The following is an 11,183-nucleotide window of genomic DNA, read 5'->3' as shown; positions in this document are numbered from 1 at the left end:
ATCAGGACACCGGTGTCCCCACAGCTTGCAATCCTAAAAATCAAAACCCAGAAGGTGACCTCTGGTGCCCACTGGGAAATGAGAGGGGCCCTGTCCCCACCCCTCTCCCTGCAGGCACGGCTCACCTAGACACCCAGAGAGGCAGCCAGGCGCTTCTGCCGCAGAACAGCCTCCAGCTTCTCAACAAGAGGGGGCTGGGGACAAACACAGCATTAGAGACACACTGGGGACACTGGGCTGCACTGGGAGGTGGGGAAAAGCACAGGGGTCATTGGGGAAGGGGCCTGTGGGGCGAAATGTGGGGCAGGAGTTGCTGTGCTCCTGGCCAGAAGCCCTGGGGTCCTGCCAAGAGGCACAGCTGGGGCAGGGGCTGCGTCCTGGGTCACCCAGGGGGGTGCTGGGGGAACAGGGATGGGAATGCAATGGGGGCCTGGGAAAGGGGTGCTCTGGGGAGGATCTGTGGGGCAGGGGAGTTGTCTAGGATGTCAGTAGGGGTGCACTGGGCTGTGCTGGGACAAACTGGGATGGTCTGGGGTGTGGTGGCCATGCAAGGGGAGGGTCTGACACTGCCAGAACTCGTGGTACCCACCAGAGGCGTCTCCAGGATCACGACATCGTCTACATCAATCTGCAGAGAGACCAGGAGACCTCGCTGGGAACTGGGATGGACCCGGTGCCAGCAAAGGATGGGAGGACACAACTGCCCCCAAATTCCCAGAGGGAATGCCCTCCAATCCCAGCACCCCACTCACCTCCCGCAGATCATCTTGGGTTCCTTCCAGGAGCACCAGGGAAACAAGAACAAAACTTTAACCTGGATCCAGTGGGGGGGGGGCTGTGGGGGGACAGGGAGCAGGATGGAGGTGATGGGGTGGGAATTCAGGGCCTCCAAGGAGATCTGTTTGAGGTGGAGGGAGACCCAAAGACACTGAACTGGGGTCAATGGAGGGCCCAAGGGACTGGGCTGGGACTGGGGAAGGGGCTCGGTGTGAGGTACAGGGGAGGAGAAAGGAATTGCAGGGTAGGGACATGGGAATGCAAGGGAGGGGCTGGGTGGGGACAGAAGAACGAGGATGGGTGGGGACAAAAGCGACAGGACCGAGTGAGGATTTGGGAAGGGTGGGGGGTGACTCGGGGAACTGTTGAAGGGGAACCCGCTGCAGTGAGCAGGAAGAAAGGCAAAGGATTCACGGAAGGGGACATGGAAGGAAAGGCCTCGGGAATGGTCAGTGGGAGGCGTTTGGGGACCCTGGAGAGGACACAGAGGAGGAAGCAGGGACGGAATTCCTGAAGAAACCGAAAGGGTGGGATGGGAGGGGACAAAGGGCAGGGTGTGGGGACAGCGTTTGGCTGGTGCCTCACCTTGGCCTGTGCCGGGGGACACAGCAGGATGGAGAAGAGCAGGGCCACGCTGAGCACAGCCACCTTCATCTTCCTCTCGCCCTGGGCAGCGCTGGCTGAGGCTGCAGCAGGGCAGGAGCACCTTTATCCCTGCCGGGACTCCTCCCTGCGCCCTCCCTGACAGCCCCCAGGCCAAAGCCCGGCTTGGCACAGCCCCCAGCCCTGGCCACAAGCCCTGGCACAGAGTCCATCCCGGCTGGGGCACGGATCCAGCCCCGCTCCCCGCATCCCTGCAGCTTCCTGCACGGGGCAGCTGCCCCTGGAGGGGACCGGGCACCCGGGGGGCCGAGGGGGGCAGGCAGGGATCCAAAGGCAGCTGGGGACCCTGTGGAGACACCCCCACTCCAACACAATCCATCCTCCAACAGCCCCCAGCCCCACACCCCCCATCTCCCGGTACCCCTCCTCTCCAAGGGTTTTTCCTTCCAGACACCCCAGAGCTGACCCCAGCCACTCACCCAGTGGGTCTGAGCAGAATTGCCACTGTTCATCCTCCTGCCCCACGGAGAAACAGGAGATGGACTGACCCCCTCTTCTTGGGACAACGAGACTCCGGAATATTGGAAAATTGGGATATGATAGGACAGAGGTGTCATGAACCTGGGAAATAGCCAGGTGATTTGAATCTCCAGGCACTGGAGACACTGGAGAGAACTGGGAAATGATCACCTCAAGACAAGGCTGAAGCTTGAGGAATTGCTCAGGTGTGGCACTTCCCACATCCACACCACCCATTATTTCCACAGCTCTGGGCTGTCCCACGGGGAAAGCTCTGGGAGAAAACAGGCAGCGGGGGAATCACAGCCATGGACAGCTCTCAGGAACCACTTCTCAGGGGATTTTCACTTCTTGGATGCCCAAGATGTCTGAATGTCTTCCTGGTGCTTCAGGCCCTGGGTAAACAGGGCTTATCAGAGATTCTGACAGGACCAACATCCCTCCCCTGACTGGGCACCTCTGTTTGTCCAATTAGATCCCAATGGCTGCTCTAGGAGAAGTGCCAACTTCCCCATATTCCTTGGGATGGGCTCATCCTGCTCAGGGCCAGTGCTGGCCTGGGCAAAGGCCAGGGCATTGCAGAGACCCTGTATGGGGACAAGGGCCTTGGGGAGCTGTGGGCAAGTCCCAGGCAGGGACAGAGCTGGAGTGGGAGCTTTGCTGGGGATGGGGTCGCTGGCCCCGGCTGCCTGCTCTGCTCCCTGATGGATTTCTACCCTGCCCACATCCAGCTGAGCTGGTTCCAGGACCAGCAGGAGCTCTCGGGACACGTGGTGGCCACCGACCTGGTCCCCAACAGAGACTGGATTTCTACCAGCTCCTGGTGCTGCTGGAAAACCCTCCCGGCACGGGGTCAGCTCCAGCTCCAGGTGGAGCACGTCAGCCTGGAGCACCCCCTGAGCCGGCACTGGGGCACGGCCCGGACCCCACAGCGGGGGGAGTGAGGAAGGTATTGGGGGGACTGGTAGGGGAATTGAGGTGTGCTGGGAGTAACTGGGAGAGAGTTTAAGACAGCCTGGTTTAAACTGGGAGTAAGGCTGGGGGTTCTAGAATGGCTGAGGAGTCTGAAGGATGTTGGGGAGGGTGGGATGGGGTTCCGGGGGTCCTGGTGGGCACTGGGAGGGAGTCTGGGGATGCTGGGTGTAACTGGGAGGGATTTGAGTGAGCCTGGAGGGGATGGAAGATCAGGAATGGAAAAGCAGGGGTTGGAATGAGGTTGGTCGTGCTGGAAAGAGACTGGGAGGAGATTTTAAGGGGTCCTACGTGGGCTGGAGGCAATTGGGAGGGTGCTTAGAGGGGTTTCGGGTATCTGTGACAGGTCTGGGGGGGTTCTGACCCTTGTGAACCCCCAGAGATGTTGCCAGACACCGTCGACACCAAGGTGCTGATTGGGATTGGGGACTCCGTGCTGGGCTTCATCTTCCTGGCACTGGAGTTCGGCTTCTACCTGTGCAAGAAGGTGAGAGGGGGTCCTAACGAGTCGTGGGCCCCCTCCTCCAGAGCCTGTGTGCTCCCCCTGGGGAACCCTGGCTCAGTGTTACCCCCTTTTCTCTGCCCACAAAGCTCCTGTCCCAGCAGCCGCTGCAGACCCTGCTGTCACCATCCGCTATTAATGCAGAGTGGGGGTCGTGATGGTTCTTTTGATCTCAAAGGTGCAAACAGGCAAAATGCAGGGGACAAAATCAGTTTATTCAACAGCAGAAAATCAGTTTATTCAACAACAGCAATGCATTTCATCAAATGCCAACAATTCAGTTACGGTAAAGGGGAGAGGTATAGGAAACAAAGTATAGGGAAAGGGGAAGGAAAGGAAGGGATGGGAGAATAGCTACCAACAGATGAGACGGGCGTCCTCACGGGTCATCCGATAGACGAGTCTTCGTCCGTGGGGAGATCTCAGGGGTCTTCTCCAGGGGGTCTTCATCAGTGGAGAGATCTCAAAGGGTCTTTCCCAGAGGGTCGCTCTTTTATAGCCCTTCTCCAAAGCGAGTGGCCTCTGGCTAAGAGGTGGGAAGTTTTATGGACCATTGTGTGGTGCTGCAGGAGACAAGTACGGACAAGCAGTCCTCAGTTGGTACAACACAGTCTCTGGTTGGTGCCACGACAGCACAGTCCAGTGAACACAATACACCAGCACACAGTCACGAGCATCCACCTGGCCCGGCCAGTAAACCATTGTCCAGAGTCAGCCTGGGTGGGGTCCTCGAGGTCTCCTTGCGACGGTCGGGAGGCAAAATCGAGGGGAATTTCGGACCGACCCTTACACCTGCCCAGGTGGGGAACACTGGGTGCTGTGAGTCTGCCCGGCAACCGGTGAGTCATCACAGCTGCTCTCTCTCATTGGCTGAATCTTCTTCATCGCATTCTCTGATTGGCTGAGGACAGCCCCGGGAGTTGAGAGAAGGAACAGGAGAGATCCCGCCCCGAGCACCGGCACGGGAACAACAGAGCCAGCCTGGGCACAGCGAGGGAATTTATTATAACCAAATCACAGCAGCACAAGGAGAAGGGAAAGAAATCTCTCCAACCCCTTTCCCCTATCCAACAGGGATCACCAGAGCTCTGCCCAACGGGGGTCACTGGGGATCATCCAACACCGATCCTCCCATGGGGGATGGAGCTGGAGCAGAGCACGAAGCTCTTCCCAAACTCGGGTCACTCACAGGGCTTCCCTTAGTGGTGACTCCGTTGGTGTTGGGTCAAGGTTGAGCTCCTGGAGAAGCTCTTCCCACACTCAGGACACTCGTAGGGCCTCTCCCCAGTGTGGATGCGCCGGTGGAGAGTGAGGGTGGAGTTGCGGTTGAATCTCTTTCCGCAGTCGGGGCAGCGGAAGGGCCTCTCCTCTGTGTGAATCCGCTCATGTCTGACGAGAGTGGAGCTTCTCTGAAACCTCTTCCCACACTTGAGACACTCGTAGGGCCTCTCCCCAGTGTGGGTGCGCCAGTGGTTTATCAGGCTGGAGCTCCACCCAAAGCTCTTCCCACATTCCAAGCAGCTGTAGGGCCCTTCCCCTGTGTGGATCACCTGGTGCCGGATCAGGCTGGAGCTGTAGTTGAAACTCTTCCCACATTGCCCACACTGGTAGGGCTTTTCCCCAGTGTGGATCACCTGGTGCCGGATCAGGCTGGAGTTGTCGGTGAAGCTCTTCCCACATTCCCCACACTCGTAGGGCCCTTCCTCTGTGTGGATCATCTGGTGCCGGATCAGGCAGAAGCTGTCTCTGAATCCCTTCCCACATTCCCCACACTCGTAAGGCTTTTCCCCAGTGTGGATCATCTGGTGCTGGCGCAGGTTGGAGCTGTTCCTGAAGCTCTTCCCACAATCCCCACACTCATAGGGCTTTTCCCCAGTGTGGACTCTCTGGTGCCGGATCAGGCTGGAGCTGTTGATGAATCCCTTCCCACATTCCCCACACTCATAGGGCTTTTCGCCAGTGTGGATCCTCTGGTGCTGGATCAGCTGGGAGCTGTACCTGAAACCCTTCCCACATTCCGAGCACTCGTGGGGCTTCTCCCCTCCAGGAGGCTTCTCCACCAGCTCTGAGCTCTGCCTGGATCTCCGGCCGCCTTCCTGGCTCAGGGAGGGTCTTTCCTCCTCACAGCTCCCTGGGCTGGGTTTGCAGCCCCTCCTCAAGAGGGATCTCCGGGGCTTTTCCTCCTCCATCTGCCAATGCCTTGGGAATGACAAATCCTGGTTTGGGGAAAAAACAAGAGAAGAGTGTGTTGGGCTGGGTGTTCCTCCTTGTCCAAGTGCAACTCAGGAACTCATTGGGCATCTTGTGTCTGTAAGAACCTCCAAAACACCAAGATTCAAACCAAAAATCCTCCAAACATCATGACGCAGATCAAAACCCCCACAAACACCAAGATTTAGCCAAAACCCTCTCCAAAATAGAAAGATTCAACTGCTGCAAAAAACCAAAGCACCAACATTTAGCCAAATAAAGCTCAGAAATACCAAGATTAACCCATGTGAAAATCATGGATCCCCCTCTCCGGTCACCTGCTGCATGCGATGGGGACAATGCTCCTGAGGCCTGGGGAGAGGCTGCAGATACAGGGAGGGGGGAACCTTGTGCTCCTTCCTGTTTCTTCTCTTCCTACTCCTGTGTCCCTACTCTTCCTCCTATTATTCCTCTTTCTCCTGCACAATCCCACCTGCTCCTCCCACGTGCATCCATGGCTGCTTTAGGAATACAATGGGACCTTCACAAGCCCTTGCACCCCCAGAGCTCAGGTCAGGTTGAAAGAACAAACAGGAAATAAAGAAACACCTTTGGAAGCTGGTGATAGAAGCCAAGATGCCATGGCTACGGCTTTTGCCATTGGCTTTGGCCAGAAAAAGTGCCAGATCCAGGGCAGATATTCCATTATCTCCCTTGGAATTGGTGTGTGAAATTTTTTACCCTGGTAATTCTCCATCTAGTGGAGAATAATCCTACTTTTGTGTTGTCAGTTAGGTTTGGGCCAAGGATGTGACAAGCAATTTTTACTCCTTGGAGAAGAAGTAGGAAAATCTTGATTGCATTGGAAATTTTTGTGTATATTTTTGAATGGCTCTTAATGATGGCAACATTTCCATATGGGTTTTTCCATGTTCACGTTTAGGGTGGATTTTGCAATACCAGAAAAGCTTTAAAGGTGATGCTTCAATGCATAAACATTTAAGAAATATTGTTAAAAAGGAAAAAAAAATGGCAAAAAATAATGCAGATTGTGGGGGGTGCACTTGTGGATCACCCAATGACTGCTCTGGAATAGAAGCATTGGATCCAGGCACAGCCAGGAGAGGAGCTTTAGAAATGCAAATTAACACTGATAGGGGAAATTGTGCACCATGTACCAGGGTCTTGTTCCCTGGGAGAGGAATTTCGCTGATTTCCTCTGTCCCTCACCCCCAGCTCTGCCTGCTTGCACAGATGGAATTTGCACAACTAAAGGCAGAGCCCATAGTGAGGATATCTGACTGCAACAGAAATTGGTTAAGCTGCAAAGAGAAACAGCAAAGGAAAACGTTGTGAAAACTTCATGAAAAATGTGGGAGGGGGGAATAATCCCTCTCCCCAGTCCAACATGTGCTGTCACTGTTCAGAGAAATCAGTTGGGAATCCAAGTATTTGATGATTATTTAGAGAAAAGTGGTCAATTGATGCAGCCCTGGCTGGAGGGAGCACCCAAAAATGGGAAAAAGATGAACGGCCACCAGAACAAATCCTACAACACCATGGACCAGCCCCTGGAAGCCCTAATGATTTCGTACCAGGAGACAAAAAAAATCCATCCATAATTTGAGTGGCATAATTAGGTTAAAAACTGTCCTCGAAATAATAACTAAACAGACAGCTCCAGCTCCTGACTTTACTGCCCACCAATCCAAGGAAATGAAGAATGAGACATGTCACCATGGGATAGAATCAGATTATCTATTAAAAGAAGGAGAGGAGTTTGTGGAAAATTAAATGATTGAAACTGCTATTTGCAAACAGATGATAACCAAAAAGTGGTGAAACAGATAACAAAGGAAAGAAGAAAACAGCTCATATTCCAATCCAAATGTAGAAAGGATGGGAACGGGACACGTTTTCGTGGTTCCCTGGCAGACCATGGGTTAAACGAATGCAATTCCTCCTCTGATGTGCTGCAGCAACTCTCATCTTTTTACCATGCACTGAGTGCAGCTCATTCAGCAGGTGAGCAAGGGGATGCAGGTGGCAGCCAGGCCTCCTGATCCAGAAACGGCTACAAAAGGACAGGGAATGAGGTCACTGAGAATAATCCCAAAATCAAAGAGGATCCAGGAAAAGAGACTAAGTCAATGGTAATAAAGTTAGTAAAGATAATTATTGAGAAAATGAGAAGAGGGTTTGAACAGAGTAAGATGAATGTGCCTGGAGACAGGGCCAGGAATTTGTACAAAAGGAAGTAACAAGACAAACCATCATTTTCAGAAAATTAATTGGTACGGACAACTGCTCAGCCAAGATCCTTCTCAATTCCTGAACTTCGAGAAGGAGAAACACTTAACAGAGCCGGGAATATCGGATGTTATACAAAAGGAGGGGTGCATATTAACGAGGGCATGAAGTAGGCGGATCGCGAAGTCTGAACCCTCCAAGTACCTCAGGCAGTGGGGAAAGGGAGAGGGAGATCCGGCCGGGAAAATGAGGATAAAAAGGCGGCTGCGTTTTAGAGACCGCATGGCAAATGCCGCATGGCCTCTCCCCTTGTTCATGAATAAAGTGACTTTTACAGGACTCCTCTGTCTCTTTTGTGCACACAAACCTCTCGCCACGTGAATTATCCCGTAGAGCCCCAGAGACAAGGGCAGCTACCTCTGTGCTACCCACAGCAACCGGGACGAGCCAGCGCTGCTCCGGCACCGGCTCCTGCCGAGGCTGCAGGTGGGTCTGGGCTCCATCCCGGACTCACCCCCAGCTCCCAGCGCCCTCAGCTCCCGCTCACCCCGAGCTCCCGGCGGTTCAGGGCAGCAGCGGTTCCTTGGCCTCCTGCCCGCTCCTCAGGCGAGGTTTCCGAGAAATGGCGGAGCTCGGGCAAAGGGAGCAGAGTCCGTGCCGCGTGCAGAGCCCGCCCCTCGCGGCGATTGGCTGATTCCGCTGTCACTCCTCGAATTCGCGCGCTGATTGGGCAGAGCCGGGGAGAGCCCGGCCCCGGGGCCGCCGCCACCAGGAGACAAAGAGCGAGCGAGGGGGACGGGGCTTGTATGACTTAGAGCAAAGGATAAATCCATCTCAAACAAAAGATGTTCTTAACAAGCAAAAAGGTTTTCACAGACAAACAAGAAAGCTGGTGTGGCAAGTAGAGAAAAGATCTCAGAATTTTCCAGTGCAAGAAAACTGAAAAAGTACTTCGAGCTTAAAGTGTGTCATACTAACCTTTGGTGATTGGACAATAGTAACATGAATATGGTAATGTTAGTAGTAAGGATAGGCTATAGGTAACAGTAAAGGATGCTCTGTAATGGAAAGTATAGAATGCAGTGTAACCAGAACTAGAGAAGCTTCAGACGAACCTACAGCTGTGGCTGAAAAGGCTCCACGACCTGTGAATTGCGGTATCATCTGGATACAAAAACCAGCATTTTAAAGAGCCGTCTGGAGCCCCACATAGCTCGTTTTGGCTCTTACAGACGGGCACACACAGACACACAGACACACAGACACACACACACACCCACCTAGGCACAGTCTCCACTAATGCTCACCTGCCCACAAGCACAAGACCTGTTGTCCTTAGAGAGCTCGTGCACACGAATACGTGCAGTGTCATTGACACACGGATGTCCCACACAGAGCCGTGCTCACCCTTGCGGAGCTGTGCACACCTACAAGCACAGAGCTGTGCACAGACTCCACACACGTGTACACAGCAGTGCACAGATGTGAACAGTGCTGTGCACACCCGCACACATGGACACTGTGCAAAGCGGGACGGGCACTCTTACATCTGGACACGCTAGAAAATATCCGTGTGTGCAGCTGTGCACACTGACACACGTGTGCACTTCGGTGTCTGTGTGTGCACACAGAGCTCTGCACACTGGCACACGTGTGCACTGCACTTTTCTAGAGCCCTCCTGGCCCCGACCCCCCTGTGGGTCTCTCTGTGGGATCATGACACGGTGGGGATGGGGACAGGAGAGGGGAGTATGGGTGGGACATTGTGGCACAGTTCATGCCTACAATTAGTTAAAATATGTCACTAGAAGTTCTTCTTACTTCACAACCCTCCCCCACACACATACTCGAAGACAGGTCCCGCATTCCTGCAGGCAGCACAAGGCTTCACAAAACCCGGTCTTTGGGGACAATTTCTTAGTTATTTCACTCTGGCGAGGCTCGGGGGGGGGGGGACAAGGGGACTGTTCCTCTCCTCTCATGTTCTTAGGGACAACCAACCCTGTTCCTTTCTTCATCTCACTCTCTGCAGAGCTCTTCCCACCATCATTCGCCTTTAATGAAGAAACAAAAGACAACCTAGAAATCTCCTTCCCAGTGCAAACAACACTCAGAGAATCTGTGCTGGAAAGAGAACACCCGTGGTGAACAGTGAGCTTGTTCTGCACAAACAGGAAAGGCCAGGCCAGTGCCCACATGAGACGAGTCACATCCAGTGCTTGCCACCCTCCCAGGCAATATTCAACCTCTCAGCCTCACAGACCTCTGTTCTAGTACTCCCCGTGGGGTCCTGGAAAGAGAATGGTGGCACATCTACTGCCTGCTACCCCCCTCTAGGCAATATTCAACTGTTTCGTTCACAGACTCATCTTCCAGCACTCTTAGTGGGGTCAGCAGAGCCACTTCCCACTGGTGGGGGCAAAGAGCACCCTCTGTGCCTTTGTGGTGGGAGCAGACAGTGTTGTCTCAAAGGAAAGGTCAAAGAGAGACCAAGCTGGACCTCTGCCTCCTGCCCCTCACCCCACAAGGGCAGGAGGGCACAAAGCTGAGCTTTTTTTTTTCTTTTTCTGTCCTGTCATTTCCAGGAGCTTGACTAGCTCGAAGGAGAGGATTAGAAGGATTTCTTGAGGATCACTGCCAGTGCACAGCACACATGGCATCCCTCACCCCTTACATCATCCTGGGATGGAGGGGTAGGAACCAACAACAGCCCTACCCCACTGCTCCAGAAGCCAAAATCCCCATGCAAGCATTTAGTTATGGCCTTCTTAGAGAACCACATTCCCACGTGAGAGCCCTCCCGCACAGCCGGGCTGGTTCTCCACCCTCGGCCGCGCTGTCCGCGCCACCTCTGGGCTGGCGAACGCCGGGAGTTGCTGGGCTGGGTTTGATGGCCCCGCTCAGCGCTTTCGGCCGCTGCTCACGCCGCACCCTCGCGATTTTCGCTGGCAATCAATGCAGATTGGCCAGGAAAATCCAGAAAGCAAAAAATAGAGACCAAGGGCATTCCAGAAGGGGTTTCCTGCAGCCAGACACACAGCAGCAGTTTCCAGGAGCTGTCACTTGCTAGTCCACGGCTTTAAGGATGCTGTGGTGGTGCTACAGGAGAAGACCCTTGGTGTTGTGCTGGAACAGGTTCCTGCAGAAGAAAAGGTGATGTTCCGATGTGCAGGGAACTCTGTGGCATCAGCAGTGGAGGAGCAGGGTGAGGAAGATCTCCAGCCTTGGGATATTTCTGCAAGAGCCTTCACCCCTGCCAGAGCCTGGGTGAGAGCAGCCAGAGTGCAGAGGGAGGCAGCCCTTTGGACAGGCGTCCCTGCTCCCTCAGAGCCACGGCTATGAGACAAACAGCCTCATCCCTGAGGATGCA

At 54.3% G+C, this 11,183-nt stretch overlaps 1 protein-coding gene across 1 annotated transcript; it reads right to left on the bottom strand.

The window, feature by feature from the left end:
• Positions 1-3,567: 3,567 nt before the first annotated feature.
• LOC148218162 (uncharacterized) lies at positions 3,568-8,431 on the bottom strand. Its single transcript, XM_088157928.1, has 2 exons — positions 8,361-8,431; positions 3,568-5,589 (listed from the first exon to the last, which is right to left on the bottom strand). Exon 2 carries the CDS (start codon positions 5,560-5,562, stop codon positions 4,573-4,575), a length of 990 nt encoding a protein of 329 aa, XP_088014054.1. The 5' UTR covers positions 5,563-5,589; positions 8,361-8,431; the 3' UTR covers positions 3,568-4,572.
• Between the last annotated feature and the right edge of the window lie 2,752 nt (positions 8,432-11,183).

The sequence above is a fragment of the Sturnus vulgaris genome, unplaced genomic scaffold (assembly GCF_052056855.1).
Source record: "Sturnus vulgaris isolate bStuVul1 unplaced genomic scaffold, bStuVul1.hap1 Scaffold_194, whole genome shotgun sequence".
Lineage (NCBI taxonomy): Eukaryota > Metazoa > Chordata > Aves > Passeriformes > Sturnidae > Sturnus > Sturnus vulgaris.
The sequence above is the reverse complement of the archived record's forward strand: the minus strand, read 5'-3'. Positions and strand labels throughout refer to the sequence as shown.

Excerpts from the sequence above, each read along its gene's own strand:
- LOC148218162 (XM_088157928.1), bottom strand. The coding sequence starts at position 5,562 with ATGGAGGAGGAAAAGCCCCGGAGATCCCTCTTGAGGAGGGGCTGCAAA.